At 46.8% G+C, this 23,866-nt stretch overlaps 1 protein-coding gene across 3 annotated transcripts in view; it reads left to right on the forward strand.

Moving 5' to 3' along the window:
* The window catches only part of ALS2CL (ALS2 C-terminal like), a 42,314-nt gene that overhangs the window by 16,645 nt on the left and 1,803 nt on the right, over positions 1–23,866 (forward strand). For 2 of the 3 annotated variants that reach the window (XM_059838006.1, XM_059838025.1), the window contains exons 11-25: positions 4,242–4,307; positions 5,188–5,286; positions 6,293–6,451; positions 6,691–6,802; positions 8,366–8,443; positions 11,404–11,528; positions 13,942–14,115; positions 15,084–15,177; positions 16,297–16,454; positions 17,453–17,515; positions 18,575–18,748; positions 19,676–19,718; positions 19,934–19,995; positions 21,955–22,104; positions 23,692–23,788. In XM_059838006.1, coding sequence (XP_059693989.1) covers positions 4,242–4,307; positions 5,188–5,286; positions 6,293–6,451; positions 6,691–6,802; positions 8,366–8,443; positions 11,404–11,528; positions 13,942–14,115; positions 15,084–15,177; positions 16,297–16,454; positions 17,453–17,515; positions 18,575–18,748; positions 19,676–19,718; positions 19,934–19,995; positions 21,955–22,104; positions 23,692–23,788 — 1,654 coding nt within the window. The remainder of the gene's footprint in view (positions 1–4,241; positions 4,308–5,187; positions 5,287–6,292; positions 6,452–6,690; positions 6,803–8,365; positions 8,444–11,403; positions 11,529–13,941; positions 14,116–15,083; positions 15,178–16,296; positions 16,455–17,452; positions 17,516–18,574; positions 18,749–19,675; positions 19,719–19,933; positions 19,996–21,954; positions 22,105–23,691; positions 23,789–23,866) is intronic. The other variant, XM_059838015.1, reaches the window with a different exon arrangement.

Raw genomic sequence — 23,866 nt, forward strand, 5'->3', positions numbered from 1 at the left:
TAAGGAACCCTCTGGGCCCCTTTTCCAAATGGGAATAGGGTTGGGAGTGGTGGTTTGGCATTTCCATGGAGGTTGGGAAAGATCTCCAAGGTCAACCCAAACTTCTGCAGGTCACTCATGAAGGGGCTGCTCCTTTCCTGGGCAGGCTCAGAGTGGCCACCTGTGAGGGCGAGGGGCTCTAGGAAGGTTTTAGGCCTCTCTTTCAAGTGGGAACAAGATGGGAAACACCTTTTGGGCCGCTTTTCCTAGTAGGAATAAGGATGGAAGTGCTGGCTTAAAGTTTCTGTGAAGGTTGGGAGAGATCTCCAGGTCACTCATGGAGGGGCTGCTCCTTTTTGAGCAGGCTCAGGGGGGCCACCCACGAGGGCGAGTGGCACTAGGAAGGAACCTTTTAGGCCTCTTTTCCAAGTGGGAATAAGGTTGGAAGTGCTTGGAGTTTCCATGAAGGTTGGGAAAGATCTCCAAGGTCAACCAAACATCTCCAGGTCACTTGTGAAGGGGTTGCTCCTTTTTGGGCAGGCTCTGGGGGTCCACCTCTGAGGGCAAGTGGCTCTGGGGGAAGCCCCATGGCAAGTAAGGAACCCTCTGGGCCCCTTTTCCAAGTGGGAATAGGGTTGGGAGTGGTAGTTTGGCATTTCCATGGAGGTTGGGAAAGATGTCCAAGGTCAACCCAAATTTCTCCAGGTCACTCATGAAGGGGCTGCTCCTTTTTGAGCAGGCTCAGGGGCCCCACCTATGAGGGCGAGTGGCACTAGGAAGGAACCTTTCAGGCCTCTTTTCCAAGTGGGAATAAGGTTGGAAGTGCTTGGAGTTTCCATGAAGGTTGGGAAAGATCTCCAAGGTCAACCCAAACTTCTCCTGGTCACTCAACCACATCATGAAGGGGCTGCTCCTTTCCTGGGCAGGCTCTGGGGGTCCACCTGTGAGGGCAAGTGGCTCTGGGGAAAACCCCATGGCAAGTGAGGAACGTTCTGGGCCTCTTTTCCAAGCGGGAATAGGGTTGGAAGTGCTGATTTGGCATTTCTGTGAAGCTTGGGAAAAATCTCCAAGGTCACTCAACCACCTCACCAAGGGTCTGCTCCTTTTTTTGGCACTTCCAGGGTGGGGATAAGATTAGAATTTGATTCTTAATGAAGTTGTGGATGTGAATCCAGGCCCGGCTCTCTGATTCCTGCCTCACTCATTCCCAGAGGGAATTCTGGCCTTGAGGGCAGGCTTAGCAAAGCCTGAATCCTAAAACTTGGGACTTATTGTGGATGTCTCATCCGTGGTTTATGGATTAAATCCTAAAGGCTGCCCCAGAAATGTGGTGTTGGTCACCCTGAGGGTGCTGCATGAGCTGGTGTCTCTACTTAGGATTTGGGCTTGGCCTAAAATCAAGATCTCAACCTGGGGTATGAAAATCTCACCCTCATGAGAGGAAAATCCCCAATAAAACCATTTTGGGGAGAACAATTTTATTCTCTGCTAGCAAAACCTCTTTGAACTTTATCCAAACTTGAAACATCCAGACTTTTATCCCAGGAATTTAAAAAAGCTTGAATCCAAAAGGAGCTCAAATGGGAACATTGGGAAATGTTCAATAAATCCAAGTTTAGGTGAGGGAATGTCTGTAAATCAAAGATCCCAAAACCAAAACTTTTTCGACATAGGGTAGACAACACTGGATTTTTTGGGGAAGAAACCTGGAATATGACCAAGCTCCTCAGCCACCAAAACATTGGGAAATTTTATTTCCCATGGGTTTTACACAGTTTGCAAGCAAAAAGGATGGAGAGAAACTCACTTTGAGAGAGCCTTGAAATAATGAAAGAATCCAGACTATAAATGGCTTGGAAGGGATTTGAATCCAGTTCCAGCCCCAAATCCAACAGTGAATCCTGAATATTCCGTGGAAGAGACTGAGCCATGCCCTGGGACAGCACTAAAGGAGCATCTAGGGCAGGAGACCTCGGGGTCATCCCCACCTTCACTCCCTCAAAACCATCTCCTGGATTTGTCCTCTCCTGCCTTAGGGCTGGAAAACTGGGATCAATCCAAACCTCTCCTGCCCATGGAGTGATGTGAGTGAGGCATCCCAGGAAATTTCTGGCAGAATTCAGGGACTTCAGGTGTTCAGTTCCTTGGATTTGGGTTCCCTTCCCACTCCTGGAATTCCTCTGCTGTGATTTTGTTGCTGGAAGGTTCCAGAGCAGCATCCTGGCCTTGGTGGCTGCTCTGGGATTTCTGAGGGAGGAGCACGTGAGCAGAGCTGTGGGAGTGGGAATTTGGTCTCTTTGGCAAAAACACTGCTGCTCTGCAGTGGCTGTCCTGGAATTCCAGAGTTCTGCAGTGGCTGTCCTGGAATTTCAGGTGACCTGGGCTGGGAGAAGGCCAGACTCCCACTCACATGTGGCTGAAACATCCTTGTGCCTGGAGCAGGCATGAAATTATGGAATATCCTGGGTGGGAAGAGCTCACATGAATCAAGTCCCACACTGATCCCAAACAATCCCACCCTGTCCAAAGTCCTGGAGCAGCCTTGGGAATGTGCCCATTCCTTGGGGAATGTTCCATGCCCAACAGCCTCTGGGGGAAGAACTTTTCCTAAAATCCAGCCTAAACCTGGCTCAGCTCCAGCTGTTCCCTCATCCCCTTTGGCTGCTCCCCTTTTCCATTCAAACCCACAAAGCCAAAGGAGATTTAATTTTAAATTAAAATTAAAATATTGAAATTTCAAACACATCCAACCAATCCTCTGGAAAACTTGGAAAAGAGCCACTCTCGTGGAGGTGTTTGGAACAACAACTGGGGTGAAAGTCAAACAACCTCCTCACGGTTTTGGTGTTGCACCATCTCCTGGAAACCGACCCAGAGGATGTTTGGATTAAAGGTTGGGAAAGAATTCCTGGCTGGGAGGGTGGGGAGGGGCTGGGATGGAATTCCCAGAGAAGCTGTGGCTGCCCCTGGATCCATGGAAGTGCCCAAGGCCAGGTTGGACACTTGGAGCAGCCTGGGACAGTGGGAAGTGTCTGTGGCATTGGGTTGGAACTGGATGTTCTTGAGGATCCCATCCAACCCCAAAAATTCCAGGATTCCATGATTTTCAATTGTTCCAGTTGGGGTTTTGAGGCAAAGCAGATGAGCTCAGCATCAGCACGGAGGGAAAATATTCCAACATTCCCTGAGGGATTCCAAAGCCTTGGCCTGCAGCTCCAAACAGAGCTCAGAATTCCTCAAATCCCTGATATTCCCTCAGCCTAATTCCCAGCTTTTATTCCAAGCTCCAAATCCGTTTCAACTCAATTTGGGAAGGAATTCCTGGCTGGGAGTGGGGGAGGAGCTGGGATGGAATTCCCAGAGCAGCTGCGGCTGCCCCTGGATCCCTGGAGGTGTCCAAGGCCAGGCTGGACACTTGGAGCAGCCTGGGACAGTGGGAGATGTCCCTGCCCACGGGATGAGAGGATCTTTAAGGTCTTTCCAAGCCAAAGCATTCCCAGATTTTGTAATTCCATTGTGTCCGGCTGGGGAATGTGCCGGGATCCGATTTTCTGGGATGAGCCGGAATTAAAGCTCTCAGTGGGTGTGGGTGGAGTGGGATTTTGGGAGGGAGGGAAATCGCTCCGGAGCCGGGCACGGCCAGGCAGGAATTTCCCTGGCATTGCCCATTCCCGGCTCTCCTTGCTGTGGGATCTCCTCCTGGAATCACTTCTCCAGCCCCCACAGGACATGGGATGAAGGATCCCTTGGGGATGGTTTTCCTCTCTGCTTTCCCAGTGGCTGAGCCGCTGGAATTCCAGGCTGTGGTGTCCCCGTGTCCACGGGGATGTGCCAGGCAGGAACTCCCGCTGGATTAATCCCTGTAATTAATTCAGGATCAGGTGCAAGGTCCTAAAGGCACGAGGCAGCACCTCCAGAAAATACTTTTGGGATTAGGGAATGGAATGGATTCTTCCCACTCAGCCCAGAGCAGGAAAACATTATGGGATTAAATCCTCCTGCTGAAAACCAAGGCCTGGGGGGGCCTTTTGCGTCTCCGTCCTCCGAGGAATTTTTTGGATGTTTGCCATAAAATCTGGGAATGGTTTGGGCTGGAAAGAACTTTGGGAAAGATCCAACTCCACCCCCCCTGCCATGGGCACCTTCCGGTGGACTCCCAGCTCCATCTAAGATGGCCTAAATATTTAGGCTGGGCTTTAGTAGGTGCTGTTCCATCTGGGAATGCTGTGATGTCCCTTGTGAGAGAATTCCTTGGGTTCCAGGGGGACACTGAAGTGGCGTGATGGACGCAACCACGTCGGGGATTTCCAGGAGGGCCTGGAGCACGGGTGAGTCCTGGAAACCCGGATATTCCCTGCTTTGAAAATAAACTGGAATGGTTCCGGCCAGAGGTTGGAACCTGGAGAGAGGGGACTGACAGTGACTGACCCCAGGGGCTGGAATCTGATCCCAGATCCCAAAATCTGTGGGAATTAATTCCTAGGGAGTGTCTTAAAGTTATTTTTAGATCCCTTTAAAACCTCACTTAAATGAGTTTTTTCCTCAAGATTTAAGAAACCAATCCATGAAATTCAAGTATTATTTATCTCAATTTTATTGGAAGTAGGACTTTAGGATTCCTCATTTTTCCAAGGGCGAGGGGGTAATATCCCAAACACTTTTGCTGGGAATCCCAGAACATTTAACCCTGCCCCTAACATGGGGAAGGAAGAAAAAGGGGGAAAACCAGCACTGAAAGAAACTCTGGAGAAGGAACAATAAGGATCTGGGAGTGCAGCTCCCAAGGGGATGAGTTTTCCTTTGGAAAAAGTCCAGTGGCACCTGGGAAAAGTGTCCCAGATCAGGCTGATCCAAGCACATAAAGATTGGGAATTTGGACAATCCTTGGTTTTCGAACTTGATCCTCTACAATGGAGTTGCTGCTTTCAATGCAGACATTTTCACCCAGCTGGAACCTGATCCCAGATCCCAAAATCCATGGGAATTTTTTCCTAGGAAGAGTCTTAAAGTTATTTTTAGATCCTTTTATAAACCTCATGTGAGGAGTTTTTACAGAAAAAAAAAATCCCATTAAATTCCAGTTGGATTTTAAACTTCATCCACTACAATGGAGTTGCCCTTTTCTCATGTTGACTTTTTTCCCATGTTGACTTTTTCCCATGTTGATTTTTTTTTTCCATGCTGACCTTTTCCATGTGCCCCCGGCAGGTTCGGGATCTGCCTGGTGCCGCGGCGCTCCGAGGACCGCTACGACTGCTACAAGTGCCACTGGTGCCAGGGCAAGATGAGGGGCTATGGAATCTGTGAGTAAGTAAAATCCAGGATGGGTTCCAGGGATTTAAAGGGAGTTCCAGGGGTTTACAGGGGGAAAACGTTCCCTGAAATCTTTGGAGCCTCATCTGGAAATGCTTTGTGGGCATTCAGAATTCCAGAATTGTTTGGGGGCTTAAGAAGGATGCCATTCCAGGGGCATCATCCCACTGTCCCAGGGCGCTCCAACCATTCCTTGGACATTCCAGGGATCCAGGGGCAGCCACAGCTGCTCTGGGAATTCCATCCCAGACCCTCCCCACCCTCCCAGCCAGGAATTCCCAGTTCCCAATCTCCCACCCATCCCTGCCCTCTGGCAGTGGGAGCCATTCCCTGTGTCCTGTCCCTCCATCCCTTGTTCCCAGTCCCTCTCCAGCTCTCCTGGAGCCCCTTCAGGCCCCAGCAGGGGCGCTGAGGTTTCCCTGGATTTTTCTCTTCCGAGGTCCCCCCAAATGCTTTGGCTGCTGGGAACACTGGGCTGCCCCTGGTTCCTGCTCATCCCTATCCCTGATTTCTGCACACCAAGTGGGACAGACCCAGCATTCCAACTGGGATAGGCCTGTCCTCCAACCTGGATGTTCTGCTCCTTCATTGAACTCGGAGCTGCTCTTCCCAGAGGGACCAATCCAGGGAAGGGCTTTGTGGTGGCCACCACAAAGAGCTGGATCCAAGCTCGGCCTCCTTCCTATGGATCCGATTTTCCAGCCTGGATTGACCAGAGCTTCCTGTGCCCAGGCTGGTGAGAGGTCGAGGCCTGAGTGGCCTCTCCCAGGTCAACTCCAAGCCCGTGTGTTGAGTGCTTAGATAATTTGGGAAGTTCTGGAATGTCTGGTTTGGGTGATGCACATTCCCAACAGCCAACAAGGATCCAATTCAATGCTGTGGGGAAAATCTTTGGAATATTTCAAGATGGATGAGCCTGATCTCCTCGCTTCCCTGGTTTTCTGCTCCAGGAGTAGCTGTCAGATATTCCCAGGCTGGAATTCCATCCCTCTTCCTGCAGGTATGGGAATGACCTGGTCTACAAGGGCTACTTCAAGGACAACGTGCGCCAAGGCTTTGGGATCCTGGAGAACTTCTCGGCTGAGCATCCCTTCAAATACACGGGACACTGGGAAAACGACAAAAAGAACGGATACGGAGTCTGGGAAAACAAGGAGAGGTAAAGGTGGGATGTATCTGAGGTGTGGGACAGCTTAGTGGGATAAATCCTGGAGATTTGGGATGGATGGAGGGGGGATGTAAGGCTCGAATTCCTTGGAAAACATTCTCGGAGCTCAGTCTGTGTGGGATATCCAGCCTGGAGCGTTGTGTCAGGAAAAACCACGCTGAGCAGGAGAAATCCGATGGATTGAGAGTTGGGAAAACAGGGAAAATCCATCAGTTTTCCTTGCATTCCAGAGGGGAGAGGTACATCGGGATGTGGTTGGATGACCAGAGACACGGAGAAGGCATCGTGGTGACCCAGTCAGGGCTCTGCTACCAGAGGACATTCCATGCGGATAAAATGGTGGTGAGTCCAAGACTTCCGTGGAATCTGGAAACCCTTGGGATGGGGAATTCACCACCAAGGGCGAGACTGAGGTTTCATTCCCGAATTCATCCCGGAGAACAAAGAGGGTTGGAGGTCAGGGAAAGGTTCTGCCCCCAGAAGGTGCTCAGGATGGACACTCCCAAGGGAATGTGCACATTCCAAAGGCTGCCAGAGCTCCAGAAATGTTTGGAAAACTCCAGAAAGGGTGGGATTGTTGGGATGTCTGTGCAAGGCCAGGGGCTGGATTTGGATCCTTGTGGGCCCTTCCTGCTCAGGATATTCCACACTTTTCCCATAATCATGGTTTGGAAGAGCAAGGTCTGGTGTCTTCTCCCCTTCCAGAGGGCAGATGTTGATGGGATTTTGGGAAGGAATTCCTGGATTGGACGGGTTGGGATGGAATTCCCAGGGATTTGTGGCAGCCCCTGGGTCCCTGGAATGTCCAAGGCCAGGTTGGAGCACCCCGGGACAGTGGGAGATCCCTGCCCGTGGATCCTGAAGGTCCCTTCCAGACCAAAGCTTTCCAAGAATTCCATAACATTCCATCTTTCCTGGAAATCATGAAATCCTTAATTTTATAGTGGGAATTTGCCTATCCAGTTCATGAAATGTTGGGAATTTGGTGGGGAAAGCAAAGGGAATTGGCATTGGAATAAAAATATCCTTAAAAAAAAACAACCCTAAAAAAACCCCAAACAACCTATCCTTAAAAAAACCCAACAACCCCATTCCCACTTCCCGAATTAGGGAAAAATGGTTTTTATTGGGTTTTATGAGACATTTTTGATTGAGGTTTTGGGATATTTTTTTCTTTTTTTGGCTTTTTTATTGGGTTTTATGGGACATTTTAATGGAATTTTTGGGATTTTTTCTCCTTTTTTTTTGTTTCTTTATTGGGCTTTATGGGACATTTTTGGTTGAGTTTTTTGGGGTATTTTCACTCCAGAGGAAAACATTCCAGCTCTGGAAGTGATCCCAGCTGGTCTGGGGATGAAGAAACCTTGGGGGTAAAACTATGGAAACAAATCCCAGTGGGCAGAAAATTCCCTATGGACAGGAATTATTCCCAGGAATAATTTACCTTGGAATGGGCACACTCCCAACACTACCAGAGCTCTGGGATTTTCCAGGGATTCTTGGGATGCCTCCTGTGCCTGGAGTTGGATTTGGATCCTTCTGGATCCTTTTCCCACAGGAAATTCCACACAGTTGCTGTTGACTTGGAATCATTTCCCAAAGAATTCCCTAAAATATCCCAGGATTGGGAGCACCACGAGTTTAACCCCGTGACAATCCTTGGTGGCTTTTCCTGGTTTTTTGTTCCTTTTCCTTGGAAAATCCATGGAATAATTTTATTGTTCCAAGTTTCCTGACCTCCTTCTCCATGGGTTTTCTTGGAGCTTCTCCCAAACATTGAAAGGAGATGTTTGGCTTTAAAAAAAAAAAATTCTTGGAATCTGCATCCCATAAATTTTTATGGGATGAATTGGACCAGGTGGGAAGTTCATGCCACAAATTCCCAACTTTTCCTTTCATCCCAAGGGCTCGGGAATTCTGCTCCTGGAAGACGACTCCGTCTACGAAGGGAACTTCACGGAAGAGCTGACATTTGTTGGAAAGGTTGGAATTTCCTCCCTCTTCTCCTGGAATTCCTCATGGATTCATCTCCCAACTTCATTCCCTCCTGCTCTTCTTCCCCCAGCTTCCTACAAAAGCCCATTTTCCAAATTTCTGGAATATTTGGCACAGAAGGAAAGCTGCAGCTGGAGATTTTGGGAATTTTGAGAATAATTTGGGATTTTCGTGTTTTGTTGACTTCAGGTTTGGTTGGTTTGGGTTTTTTGGGTCGAGTTCTTGGGGTTTATTTTCTTGGGTTCTTCAGGACATTTCTGGTCGAGGTTTTGGGACATTTTTTACTCTTTTTTGAGTTTTCTTATTTGGTTTATGGGACATTTTTAGTTGAGTTTTCTGGGTTTTTTTGGTTGGATTTTTGTTGGGTTCTATGGGACATTTTCAGTTGAGTTTTTGAGGTTTTCATTGGGTCTTACGGGACATTTTTGGTTGGGGTTTTGGGATTTTTTTTCTCTTTTTTTGTTTTTTTTTTAAATTGGGTTTTATGGGACTTTTTTGATGGATTTTTTGGGATTTTTTTCTCCTTTTTTTGCGTTTTTAATTGGGTTTTATGGGACATTCTTGGTTAAGTTTTTTTTCTTTTCTTGGGTTTTAATAGTGTTTTACAAAACATATTTGGTTGAGGTTTTATGATTTTTTTCCTTTTTGTGGGGTTTTTTGTTGGGTTTTATAAGATATTTTTGCTTGAATCTTTACAGTTTTATTGGGTTTTATGGGACATTTTTGATTGAGTTACTGGAGTTTTTTTAGTTGGGGTTTTAGGGACATTTTTGCTTGAGTTTTTGGGGTGTTTTTGGGATTGCTTTGGGGTTTTTAGTTGGGTTTTATGGGATAATTTTCCTTGAATTTTTTACAGTTTTATGGGACATTTTTGATTGAGTTATTGGAGTTTTTTTAGTTGGGTTTTTAGGGACATTTTTGCTTGAGTTTTTTGGGTGTTTTTGGGTTTTTAGTTGGGTTTTATGGGATATTTTTCCTTGAATTTTTACAGTTTTATTGGGTTTTATGGGACATTTTTGATTGAGCTATTGGAGTTTTTTTGATTGGGTTTTTAGGGACATTTTTGCTTGAGTTTTTGCGGTGGTTTTGGGATTGTTTTGGGGTTTTTGGTTGGGTTTTATGGGATATTTTTCCTTGAATTTTTACAGTTTTATTGGGTTTTATGGGACTCAATTTTTGATTGAGTTTTTGAGGTTTGTTTCTTTTTTTGAGTGTTTTTTGAGTGTTTTTTGAGTGAGTTTTTGAGGGGTTTTTTGTGTTTTTGGCTGTGCTTTGCAGCTGCACCCAAGTTCCTTTTTCATTTCCAAAAGGAGAACATTCCAGGCGTTGGGGCCACAGGAAATGAGGCAGAACCCGGAGCTGCCGTGAGCGAGGCAGCGGAAATTTGGGATTTCGCAATCCCGGCCCTGCCCTGACACGTCCCAGCTTTTGTGGTTGGATTCCAACAGAAATTCCTGCTCCAAAAGCGTTGAGAGAATCCCCAGGGCAGGGAAAACGAGTTTTCAAAAAGTCTGGGATGAACCTGGCAGGAATTCTGGGACATGGCACAATTAATGCTCCTTAATTAACGCTAACGAGGAGAAAGAATTTGTCATCACCTTCCTCCTCCGAGGACATTCCACGCTGAGAAAATGGTGGGGAATCCAAGATTTCCTTGGAATCTGGGAATCCCCGGGGCGGGGAAAATCTGGGAATCCCTGGGAGATCTCCGGGCTGGATTTTGAGGGATTGATTCCAGTGCTGGGATATTTTCCCACCAAAATTCCCATTTGGATTTGGTGGCAAATCCAGAGAAATCCAGGATTTAGGTGCAGCTGGAATGGGCTGCCTGCTTTTCTGGCTGGAATTCCAAGCCAGATTTGGGATGTTGAGTTGGATTTAATTTTTGGGATTTTGATAATTAATAGAGAATTGAATAATGGAGAGTGGAATAAGTGAGAATTTAATATAAATAAAGAATTTATTAGTAAAGAATTAAAAATTAAGAATCAATAATAAATAATTAATAGAGAATGCAACAATAAAGAATTTAATAATAAATAGAAAATTAAATAATAAAGAATTTATATAATAAATAAAGAATTTAAGGATAGAAAATCTAATAACAAAGAATTTAAAAATAAGTAGACAATTTAACAATAAAGAATTTATGTAATAAATAGAGAATTTAATGATAGAGAATTTATAATAAAGAATTTAATAAGAGGAAAATTTAAGAATAAATAGAGAATTTAATAATAAAAAAATTTCTATAATTGTGAATTTATAGGATAAGTAGAGAATTTAATGATCAACAGAGAATTTATATAATCAACAGAGGATTTAATGATAGAAAATTGATATTATAAAGAGAGATATTGATAATAGAGAATTTAATAACAAACAGAGAATTTAATAATAAAGAATTAAATAATAACAGAGAATTGAATTGAGAATTGATGTCGAGAAATTGAAATAAGTATTGTTTTTAACTTAAAAATTTTAATTTAATTTATAATTCCAGATTTTTTCACAGGGAAAGCTCCCCAGAATTTATATAATAAAAGGGAATTTAATAATAGAAAATTTAACAAAAAATATAGAATTTAACAGCAAAGAATTTAATAATGATTGAGACTTGAATGGAGAATTGATGCGGAGAAATTGAACTAAGTAATTTTTTTAAATTAAAAATTATTAAAATTCATAGTTTTAAATTTAATTTATAATTTCAGATCTTTCTGCAGAGAAAGCTCTCTGGAATTTAATAATAAAAAGGGAATTTCATAATAAATAGAGAATTTAATAATAAAAAGTGATTTTAATAATTGAGAATTCAAAAATAAATTGAGAACTTAATAATAAAAGGGAATTTAATAATGATTGAGGAGTGGAAATGAAGAATTTAGTTTTTAATTAAAACAGCACAGAGTGTACATTGTTAACGAAACGGAGAGCTCTGTCTGCAGGGGAGGCTCTCCATGGCCAACGGCTTCGTGCTGCAGGGGACGTTCAGCTCGCGCGGGGGCCGCGGGCTCAGCACCCGCGGCGTGCTCAGCACCGGCCCCGAGCCCCAGCGGCCGCCGGCCACCGAGTGAGAGCCGGGACGGGTCCTGGGGAATGGGGACTTGGGGGTCCTGGGGAACGGGGTCCTTGGGAATGGGGACTTGGGATCCTGGGGAACGGGGACGTGGGGAATGGGGACTTGGGATCCTGGGGAACGGGGTCCTCAGGAATGGGATCCTGGGGAACGGGGTCCTTGGGAAAGGGATCCTGGGGAATGGGGTCTTGGGGGTCCTGGGGAACAGGGTCCGGGGGAACGGGGTCCTAGGGAATGGGGTCCTGGGGGTCCTGGGGGTCCTGGGGAATGGGGTCCGGGGGAACAGGGTCCTGGGGGTCCTGGGGAACGGGGTCCTGGAGAATGGGGTCCTGGGGATCCTTGGGAATGGGATCCTGGGGAACGGGGTCTTGGGATCCTGGGGAACGGGGACTTGGGGAATGGGGACTTGGGATCCTGGGGAACGGGGTCCTTGGGAATGGGATCCTGGGGAATGGGGTCTTGGGGGTCCTGGAGAACAGGGTCCGGGGGAACGGGGTCCTAGGGAATGGGGTCCTGGGGGTCCTGGGGAATGGGGTCCGGGGGAACAGGGTCCTGGGGGTCCTGGGGAATGGGGTCCTGGAGAATGGGGTCCTGGGGATCCTTGGGAATGGGGTCCTGGGGGTCCTGGGGGTCCTGGGGAATGGCGTCCGGGGGAACAGGGTCCTGGGGGTCCTGGGGAACGGGGTCCTGGAGAATGGGGTCCTGGAGATCCTTGGGAATGGGATCCTGGGGAACGGGGTCCTGGAGAATGGGGTCCTGGGGATCCTTGGGAATGGGGTCCTGGGGGTCCTGGGGAATGCGGTCCTGGGGGTCCTGGGGAATGGGGTCCTGGGGAATGGGATCCTGGGGAACGGGGTCTTGGGGGTCCTGGGGAAGGGGGTCCTTGGGAATGGGATCCTGGGGAACGGGGTCATGGGGAATGAGGTCCTGGGGAACGGGGTCCTTGGGGGTCCTAGGGGTCCTGGGGAATGAGGACTTGGGATCCTGGGGAACGGGGTCCTTGGGAATGGGATCCTGGGGAACGGGGTCCTTGGGAATGGGATCCTGGGGAACGGGGACTTGGGATCCTGGGGAACGGGGTCCTGGGGGTCCTGGGGAACGGGGTCCTTGGGAATGGGATCCTGGGGGTCCTGGGGAACAGGGTCTGGGGTAACAGGGTCCTGGGCGTCCTTGGGAACAGGGACCTGGGGAATGGGGACCTGGGGATCCTGGGAAAGGGGGTCCTGGGGGTCCTGGGGAATGGGGTCCTGGGGAATGGGGTCCTGGGGAATGGGGACCTGGGAAAAGGGGTCCTTGGGATGGAATCCTCAGGAATGCTCCGGATCCAGCCCCTCAGGCATTCCTGGGAATTGATCCCAATGTGGATTTATGGGCAATGGGACAGGGAGGGATGGAGCCTGGGGGGTTCAGTGTGGTGGGAGGCAGAGATGGATGTTGGACTGAAAATCCTGGAATTGGGGTTAATTCCATAGGGAAGCAGGGAATTGATGTTGGACTGCAATCCTGGGATTTTCATGGAGTTAATTCCACAGGGAAGCAGGGATGGAAGCTTTAGTGCCATCCTGGGATTTTCATGGAATTAATTCCCGTTGGGCAGCAGGAATAGATGTTTTGATATCATCCAGCCCAAATTCCTCCCAAATTCCAGCTCCCCTCCCAAATCCCAGTACAGTTCCATCTTTTTTCCCCTCTAAAACATTCCCAGTCCCTCAGAGCATCCATGGGACAGAAATTCCTGTTCCCTGAGCTATCCAGGCAGGAACCACTCCTGGCGATCATTTAACTCTTTTCCAGCTTTCCTGCAGGAATTCTGAGGTGATAAAGAATTCTTAATTAGGAATATTTAGGAATATCAAGCAAAAATTCCAGATTATTTCTGTCCCATGCATCTGGAATATTTTTTGTCCCCCAAAGGATTTTTGTTGTCAGGACGAAAGACTTGAAGGGTTTTTAGGGAATTCCCATTTAGGAATTCCCATTTATGGAATCCATTTCGGATTATCTGGGAGCGTTTTTGGTGGGAATGGAACTTAAAGATCCCATTCCATGGATTCTCCCACTATCCCAGGTGGATCCAAGCTGAGCTTGGACACTTCCAGGGATCCAGGGGCAGCCACAGATTCTTTGGGAATTCCATCCCAGCCAGGAATTCCTTCCCAAAATCCCATCCAAATCCCCATTTTTCCAATGGAAAGCCATTCCCTGTGTCCTGTACATCCATCCCTTGTCCCAAGTCCCTCTCCAGCTCTCCTGGAGCCTCTGGAATTTTCCCTTCTCCAAGAAAACATTCCCAGCTCTCCCAGCTCTGTGTTTCCATCAAATCCCAGAGAACATTCCCATATTTGAGGTGGAAATCCAGAAGAATTTGGGAAGACCAGGAAAATCCCAGTCCTGTGTTGTTTTCCAGCCAGCTGGGCCTCAAGGAATTCCCCGTGGAGAAGAGATGGACGGGAATCTTCGAGCAGTTCCTGGAATTCCTCCATTCCGGCTGCAAGGAGGAAATGGAGGAATCCTTCACGGGATTCCACATCCAAACCAGCAAGGAGCTGAGGAAATCCCAGGAATATCTGTTCTGCCAGAGGTACTGAGGGAATCTTGGGAATTCCTGAGGAAATCCAGGGAATTCCTGTTCTGCCAGAGGCACTGAGGGAATCCTGAGAACTCCTGTTCTGCCAAAGAGAGAATCCCAGGAATTCCTGAGGAAATCCTGGGAATATTCTGTTCTTCCAATGAGGAAATCCTGAGAATCCCTGAGGAAATCCCAGGAATTCCTAAGGAAATCCCAGGAATATCTGTTCTGCCAGAGGTACTGAGGGAATCTTGGGAATTCCTGAGGGAATCATGGGAATATCTCTTCTGCCAATGAGGAAATCCTGGGAATTCCTGAGGAAATCCTGGGAATATTTGTTCTGCCAATGAGGGAATCCTGAGAATCCCTGAGGAAATCCAGGGAATTCCTGTTCTGCCAAAGAGAGAATTCCAGGAATTCCTGTTTTGCCAAAGGAACGGGAACTTTTACTGAGGGAATTCTGGGAATTCCTGTTCTGATGAAGAAGAAATCCCAGGAATTCCTGGCCTGCCAAATGTACTGAGGAAATCCCAGGAATCCCTGAGGAAATCCCAGGAGTTCCTGTCCTGCCAATGAGGGAATCCCAGGAATTCCTTTTATGCCAAAGAGGAAATCCCGGGAATTCCTGTTCTGCCAAAGAGGAGATCTTGGGAATTCTTGTTCTGCCAATGGAACAGGAACTTTTCCTGAGGAAATCCTGGGAATTCCTGTTCTGTCCAAGAGGAAATCCCAGGAATTCCAGCTGGGAATGCAGCCCTCATTCCCACCCAGGAGTGTTGTGTAATTCCAAGAATTTTCCCGTTGTTCCCTCTCAGGATAAAGGAGCAGGAATTTCCCACTTCAGTTGGAATTTTTGCTGCTGAGATGAATCCACATCCATGAAAATTCCATTTATTGGAATTCTTTTTGTGCCCCTTTGGAATTTGCCAGTTGGGATTTATCCATGGGTGGTTTTCCCTCCTCAATTCCCGTTTTTCCAGAGGCTCTGAGGAGATTTCTTGGAAAATTGAGGAGATCCTGGAAGAGCTTGTCCAGCACCAGGAGCCGGAGTCGCTCCAGAGTTATTTGGAGAAGGTGAGGAGGGAAATGATTGAATAAAATTATCAAAAATTATCAAAATTTTCATCATTAAAATGATCAAAATCCCGGATTTGATGATAAATAATTGAATGACAGAGATTTATAGAAGAAATAATTTCATTGTACAGAATTTATTAATAAATAGAGAATTAAATAATAAAGAACTTATATTATAGATAAGGAATTTACTAATAAAAGAATTTCTATTAAAAAAGGGAATTTAATAATGGAGAATTTAATAATAAATAAGGAATTTATATAAGAAACAGAATTTAATAATGGAGAATTTAATAATAAATAGAGAATTTATATAATCAGTAAATTGAATAATAAAGAATTTAATAATAGAGAATTTAATAATAAATAAAGAACCTATATAAGATCTTATAGATAATAAAGAACCTATAAGATCTTAATAATAAATAGTAAATAATAAATAATAATAAATAGTAAATAGTAAATAGTAAATAAATAATAATAAATAAAGAACCTACAAGATCTTAATAATAAATAGTTTAATAGTAAATAGACAATTTAATTATGGAGATTTAAATAATAAATCAGGAATTTAATAACAGAGAATTTACTATAAGAACTAATTTAATAATAGAAAATTAATAGGCAATTTAATAATGGAGAATTTAATAATAAACAGACAATTTAATTGTAGAAAATTTATATAATAGAGACTTTAAGAATAAATGATTTCTATAATAGAGACTAAGAATAGAGATTTTAATAATTAATAGAGATTTTAAGAATAAAGAATTTATATAATGAATAGATATTTTAATAATAGAGAATTTATTAGCAAATAGAGAATTTAATAATAAAGTAATTCATAATAAATAGAGAATTTGTTTAAAAACCAGAGAATTTATAGAATAGAAAAATTAATAATAAAGAATTGATCTAATAAATAGCGAGGTTATTTTTCCCTGGAGCACCTTTTGTTCCCTCTGGAATATCCCAGCAAATCCCAGCTGGAAAAGGGAGCAGGCAGCATTTACGGCATCCAAAAGATCCCAAATTCCAGCTGGGAATTCCGGGACAAATCCAGACACCCTTTGGGGCTTTTCCTCTCCTCCTGATCCATGAAATTGGAATTTCCAGGCGTTGGAATCTTCCCTGCATCCCTTGGGAAAGCTGCTCAGGGCTCTGACCGTGGCATTCCAGGCAACGTATTCCGGGATCGGGGCCAACCGGCACCTGCTGGCCATGGCGCAGGAGGAGGTCAAGTTCTACTCCAAGAAAATTTGGGAATTCTACCAGTGAGTCCAGCCTATAGCTTTCCCACGGGGTGGGAGCATGGGATGGACCTTTGGGATCATGGGATTAGGAGCCGGGCCTTATTTATGTTCCTGTTTTCTTGGGAGTTCTTGGGAGTTCTTTGAAATTCTTGGGAATTCTTGGGAGTTCTTTGAAATTCTTTGAAGTTCTTGGGAGTTCTTTAAAATTCTTGGAAGTTCTTTGAAATTCTTGGGAGTACTTTGGAATTCTTGGGAATTCTTTGAAATTCTTGGGAATTCTTGGGAGTTCTTGGGAGTTTTTTGAAATTTTTTAAAATTCTTGAGAGTTCTTTGGAATTCTTTGAAATTCTTCATAATTAGTGGGAGTACTTTGGAATTCTTGGGAATTCTTCTTAAATTCTTGGGAGTTCTTTGGAATTCTTTGGAATTCTTGGGAGTTTTTGGGAGTTCTTGGCAGAGCCGCTTCCTCGAGGTGACAGTGTCAATCAGAGCACAAATCCCTGTGGTTGGAAATCCGTGACTGAAGGAAAAATGGGATCATGGAATGCTTTGGGTTGGAAATCTCATCCAGCTCCAGTCCTTTCCTACTATCCCAGGCTGCTCCAAGCCCTGTCCAACCTCTCCTTGGACTTCCAGGGATCCAGGGGCAGCCACAGATTTTCTGGGAATTCCATCCCAGCCTCTCCCCACCCTCCCAGCCAGGAATTCCTTCCTAAAATCCAACCCAAACTATCCCAGGATTCTCTGGGAGACCAAGACAAAGCCCAGCTGCTTTTCCAGAGTGGGATCAGGAATTGTGACCACTGTGCTCCTTAGAATCCATGGAAATGCTGGAATTCTCAGCCATTCCTGGTGCTTCTGCTGCTCCAGCAGGAACCCCTCAAACACCGCAACAATTCTGTCGCAATTCCAGGGATTTTCACCGATTTCCCACTGGGTGCTGGGACAGCTCCTCCTTTGGGAACAAATTATCCTTAAAAAAAAACAGGGAAGGAACTAATCCTTGTTTTTGTCCCCAGGGGTTTGCTCGGGCTGGCCCTGGAGCGGAAGGGCCGCGCGCCCTCGCAGGATGCGGATCCCAGGTTGGTGGCACCTCCGGAGGTTCCGTGTTCGGATCCTGCTGGGATTTACCGGGGTCCTGAAATTCAGGAAGTGCTGAGCTCATGTTTGTCTGCTTGAGCCAGGCTTAGTGCCCAGCCTTTGTCTGCTTGAGCCAGGCTTAGTGCCCAGGGCTTGAGCCAGGCTTAGTGCCCAGCCTGTGTCTGTTTGAGCCCGGTTTAGTGCCAGGTTTTTTCCAGTGGCTTCAAAGATCTCCTGGAGCTCCAAGTTTCTCCCAGTGAATTTCCTGGAGATCTCCGGCTGCTTCAGGTTTTCCCAGGGACTCCAAAGGTCTCCTGGAGCTCCAGATTTTTCCTGATGACTCCAAAGATCTGGTGCTCCAGGTTTTCCCAGTGACTCTGGAGATCTCCTTGAGCTCCAGGTTTTTCCAGGGACTCCAAAGATCTCCTGGTGCTCCAGGTTTTTCCTGGTAACTCTGGAGATCTGGAGCTCCAGGTTTCTCCCAGTGAATTTCCTGGAGAACTCCTGCTGCTCCAGGTTTTTCCTGGTAACTCCGGAGATCTGGAGCTCCAGGTTTCTCCCAGTGAATTTCCTGGAGAACTCCTTGAGCTCCAGGTTTTCCCAGGGACTCTGGAGATCTCCTTGAGCTCCAGGTTTTCCCAGTGACTCCAAAAATCTCCTGGAGCTCCAGGTTTTCCCAGTGACTCTGGAGATCTCCTTGAGCTCCAGGTTTTTCCAGGGACCCCAAAGATCTCCTGGAGCTCCAGGTTTTTTCCAGTAACTCCAGATATCTGGAGCTCCAGGTTTCTCCCAGTGAATTTCCTGGAGAACTCCTGCTGCTCCAGGTTTTTCCAGGGACTCTGGAGATCTCCTTGAGCTCTAGGTTTTTCCCAGTGAATTCCCTGAGATCTCCTGGAGCACCAGATCCTCTTGGATCAACTTGTGGCCACCACAACCCAACCGCGCCAAGCTCGGAAGAGCGGAAAACAAGGAGAACCCCTCGGAAAGGCCTCTTCCATGAGTTTGGGAATATCCATGTGGATTTCCCTGGAAAATCCCAGGTTTTTTTCCTTGTTTTGCAGTCTCGGGAAGGGCTCCAGCCTGGTGCTGCCGCTGATCCTGCCTGGATTCTATCCTGAGCTCTCCATGCTCTACATGCTCCAGCACCAGCGGGAGGACGAGCTCTACTGCCAGGGAATCGTGGAGCTCAGCCTCTTCCCGGATATCCAGCTCCTGGAATTCCTGGATGTGCAGAAGTAAGAGGGATTTTCCCATTCCCAGGGAAAGTCTCAGAAAGGTTGAGTTGTTGCTGGATTCATCGTTGGTTTTTCCCAGTTTTTCACTGGAGTTTCTCCCAGAATTCCTACTTGGGAATGTTTGGCTGGAAGGAGAATTGGTAATGGAAAACTGCTGCTATCCCTGCTAATCCTCATTTTTGTGTGGAAAATTCCCAAATTTTTTGCTCCGAATCATCTGGAATGGATATATGTGTTGGAAAAGGAATGTTCATTCCAGGGTATTCCCTGTTTAAATGTGGAAATGTGAAAAGATGGAAAAAGTGGAGGCAGATGTTTCCCTCATCCATTCCTGCTCCTGGATCCACCTCTGGAAGTGACGGGAAGCATCTTGGGAATTTTCCTCTGGGATTTCAGGAATGCAGCAGATCCAGGGTCTCAATTTGATTCCGTCCAGAAGAAATGAGAGGAATTGGATCCAAAAGTGCCAAAATTTCTCATGGATTATCCCAGGATCATCCCTGAGGAACGCAAACTCCAATGGGAACTCCCAGGGAAGTGGATCCATGGGATGGAGGGCAGTGGATCCATGGGATGGAGGGAAGTGGATCCATGGGATGGGAGCTCCCAGGGCAGTGGATCCATGGGATGGAGGGCAGTGGATCCATGGGATGGGAACTCCCAGGGCAGTGGATCCATGGGATGGAGTGCAGTGGATCCATGGGATGGGAGCTCCCAGGGCAGTGGATCCATGGGATGGGAGCTCCCAGGGAAATGGATCCATGGGATGGGAGCTCCCAGGTTCCTGAGGCAAATCCCACCTGGAGCAGGGCCAGAAGAGGAGCAAACGGAGCCTCCGAGGTTTTGGCAGCACCTTGGAGGAGGAGATGGAAGAACCGATGGGATTCAGGATGGAATCCATCCTAAATCCTGCTTTTCCCTTTCCAGGCACCTGTGGCCTCTCAAAGATCTCACCCTGACCTCCAACCAGGTAGGGAAAACTCTTGGAGCCAGCTGGGAATGGGAATGGGACATGGAATTGGGGTTGAATGAGGACAGAACTTCTCCAAATGAATCCCAGATATCCGAGCTCCACGATCAGTTCCCATCCAGAGGCTCTGCCCGTGGATTTCCATGGAGGTTTTGTGGGATGGCTCCAGAATCTCTGCCCCTGGTATTCCAAAGGTCTCCCTGTCTCTTTTCCAGAGGCGCTCCCTGATCAAGGATAAATGTTTCCTGTCTGCCACCGAGTGTCTGCAGAAGCTCATGTGAGTCCCTGTCCAGCTCTTCCCACCGAAATCCAGGGATTTTTCTGGGAAATGCCAGGAATTTGTACCTGTTTCAAAAGCATTCCCGGGCCATTCCATTCATTATTTAAGGAAAAGTTGTTTGGGATGTTCTTTCTGGTTCAAAGCGGCTTCCATGGAATTTTTTCCTCCAAAACTCTGTGAAGACATCGATGAAGAAATCCAGCAGTTCCCTGCTGAGCATCTTCCACTGCCCACAGACATTCCCTGGGAAGGAATTCCAGGCTGGGAGGGTGGGGAGGGGCTGGGATGGAATTCCCAGAGCAGCTGTGGCTGCCCCTGGATCCCGGGAGGTGTCCAAGGCCTGGTTGGAGCAGCCTGGGACAGTGGGAATTGTTCTTGGCCATGGAATGGGATGATCCTTAAGGTCCCTTCCCACCCAAACCATTCCACATTTTCTCCCTATGGAAAACGGCCCTGGAGCAGCTCCTACAGTCAGACCTGGATTGGGATTTGAGTTGGGATTATTCCATGGCCACGTTGGATTTGGGATCCTTTAGTATCCAGCGGCTTTTCTGGGAATGTTCCCGCTCCTTCAGGTTGCCTTCCCCCAGCTCTGCCTTTCCTTCTCCAGCTGGAAAAGAACCTTGGGAAGGAGTTTTCCCTGTGGGAATGGGGAGGGGCTGGGATGGAATTCCCAGAGAAGCCGTGACTGCCCCAAATCCCTGGAAGTGCCCAAGGAAAGGTTTGACAGGACTTGGAGAATCCTGGGATAGTGGGAGGTGTCCCTGCCCATGGAATGGGATGAGATGTTCCTTAAGTTCTCTTCCAACCCTAAACAATTCCAGAATGATGATTCCACACAAAATCTTGGATCAAAGGGAATTCACTGCTTTCACCTGGAGAGCAAATTTGGCTTGGCTAGGATTTCCTGGGATTCCAGAGCCTGTTCCTCTGGATATGGGCTCCAGGAGGTTCATCCTTCCAGTGGAGCATCCCAAGAGCTTGAGTGGATTCATGGGATGGAATTCCCAGGGAACTGGATCCATGGGATGGGATCCACCTTGGAGACAGCAGGAATTCCATCCTGGGGGAAATGGACAGGAATGTCCCATTCCACATTTGAGACACCAGAAATGTCCCATTCCACTTGAGAGATCCCCGGAATGTCCCATTCCATATGGGAGACACCAGAAATGTCCCATTCCATGGGGAGACACCAGAAATGTCCCATTCCACATCGGAATATCTCCTGGCCCAACCTTCTGGTTTCTCCTCTTTCCTCCACCCTTTGGAGCCAATCCATGAACTCCAAATCTCCTGAAATCCTTTCATCCCTAATTTATTTTTTGTTATCCCTGCTTTTCCGGAGGCAGCTTTTCCATGGCTCTTTTATCCCGACAGCACCATGGCGGATCCCAGGGAGAAACTGGAAATCCTCCAGAAGAGGATCTCCAGGAATGTCTCATTCCACCTTGGAGATCCCAGGAATGTCCCATTCCACCCTGGAATATCTCCTGGCCCAACCTTCTGGTTTCTCCACTTTTCTCCACCCTTTGGAGCCAATCCATCAATCCTTTCATCCCTAATTTATTTTGTTTTAAATCCAGTTTTTCCGGAGGCAGCTTTTCCATGGCTCTTTTATCCCGACAGCACCATGGCGAATTCCAGGGAGAAACTGGAAATCCTGCGGAAGAGGATCTCCAGGAATGTTCCATTCCACCTTGGAGATCCCAGGAATGTCCCATTCCGTATGGGAAACACCAGGAGTGTCCCATCCAATACTGGAGATCCCAGGAATGTCCCATTCCATCCTGGAATATCTCCTGGCCCAACCCTCTGGTTTCTCCTCTTTCCTCCACCCTTTGGAGCCAACCCATGAACTCCAAATCTCCTGAAATCCTTTCATCCCTAAATTTAATTTGTTTTAAATCCCGTTTTTCCGGAGGCAGCTTTTCCACGTCTCTCTTATCCCGACAGCACCACGGTGGATCCCAGGGAGAAGCTGGAGATCCTGCGGCAGACCTACGAGGAGCTGGAGCTGACGGTGTCGCGGCTGCTGGGCGCCGAGTACCGGCTGCCCATGGACGACCTCCTGCCGCTCCTCGTCTTCGTCGTGTCCCGGGCCAAGTCAGTGCCATCCGCTCCCTCTGGAATGCTTCCAGGCGGAAGAATTACAGTGGAAACTTTTGGGATTTGGGGGTTGGATGTGTCGGGTTTTTGGTTTTGTTTCCCAGAGTTCCGCTTGGGTTTTTGGGATGTAAAGTGCCGATGGAATTCTGGAGTGGCTGTGTTTTATCCTAAAGGATATTTCATGGAAAAGGAGATTCCTTTATCCCAGAATTCCAGACTGTCTGTGTTTTATCCCAAAGGATATTTCATGGAAAATGAGATTCCTTTATCCCAGAATTCCAGACTGTCTGTGTTTTATCCCAAGGGATATTTCATGGAAAATGGGATTCCTTTATCCCAGAATTCCAGAGTGTCTGTTTTCTCCCAGACAATATTTCATGGAAAATCAGATTCCTTTTATCCCAGAAGACCAGCGTATCCATGTCTTATCCCAGAGGAATTCCCGGGTTTTAATGGAAAAAGTGATTCCTTTTATCCTGGAATTCCAGCGTGTCTGTGCCTTATCCCAAAGGATATTCCAGGGTTTTCATGGAAAATCAGATTCCTTTTATCCCAGAATTCTGAAGTGCCCGTGTCTTATCCCAAAGATATTTCATGGAAACGAGATTCCTTTTATTCCAGAATTTCTGAGTCTTTGTGTCCTATCTCAGACACTATTCCAGGGTTTTTATGGAAAATCAGATTCCCTTTATCCCAGAATTCCAGAATGTCCATGTCTTATCCCAAAGGATATTTCATGGAAATGGGGGTCCTTTTATCCTGGAATTCCAGAGTGTCCGTGTTTGATCCTAGACAATATTCCAGGGTTTTAATGGAAAAAGTGATTCCTTTTATCCTGGAATTTCAGAGTGTCCATCTCTTATCCCAGATGATATTCCACGGTTTTCATGGAAAACCAGATTCCTTTTATCTCAGAATTCCAGACTGTCCATGTCCTATCCCAAAGGATATTTCATGGAAAATCAGATTCCTTTTATCCTGGAATTCCAGATTGTGGGAAGTCCCTTCTCATGGATCATCTTTAAGGACCTTTCCAACCCCAAACACTCTGGAATTCTGGGATTCTGGAATTCCTTTTCCATCCTCAACAGGGACTGGGATTCCTTTGGGAGATGAGGAATTCAAAATTCCATCCAGCAATTGGAATTTCTTCTGGATGGATCTGGAATTTTCTTGGGATGGAGCATCCCAAGTTGTGGCTGCTCCATCCCTGGAAGTGTTCCCAGTGGGAAGCGCTTGGAAAAAATTGGGATAATGGGAAGTCCCTGCTCATGGATCATCCTGAAGGAGCATTCCAGCCCCAGACACTCCAGAGTTCTGGGATTCTGGGATTCTGGAGTTGTGGGATTCTGGAAGTCTGGAGTTCTGGGATTCCGCATATCTGGAGTTCCGGGACTCCTGGATTCTGGAATTTTGGGATTTGGGGGTTCTGGGATTCCGGAATTCTGAGACCCCAGATCCCTCCAGCAGATCCAGATGCACCAGCACAGGAATTCCAGAGTTTTCCTCCTCCTCTCCAAAATCCCACCCCCTCCACATGCCCTGAGATTTTCCCTGGATTTTGGGATTTTTTTTTTTCCCTAGGATCCAACACCTGGGAGCTGAAATCCACCTGATCCGGGATTTGATGGATCCGACCAACCAGGGAGGAATGTTGGACTTCCTGCTGACGGCACTGGAGGTAAGGGGAATTTTTTCCAGGAATTCCAGCAAAATTCCAGCTTTTCTGGAATGGAATTTTCCGGAATTTATCCCCTTG

The sequence above is a fragment of the Haemorhous mexicanus genome, chromosome 1, assembly GCF_027477595.1.
Source record: "Haemorhous mexicanus isolate bHaeMex1 chromosome 1, bHaeMex1.pri, whole genome shotgun sequence".
In the NCBI taxonomy this organism is placed as follows: Eukaryota; Metazoa; Chordata; class Aves; order Passeriformes; family Fringillidae; genus Haemorhous; species Haemorhous mexicanus.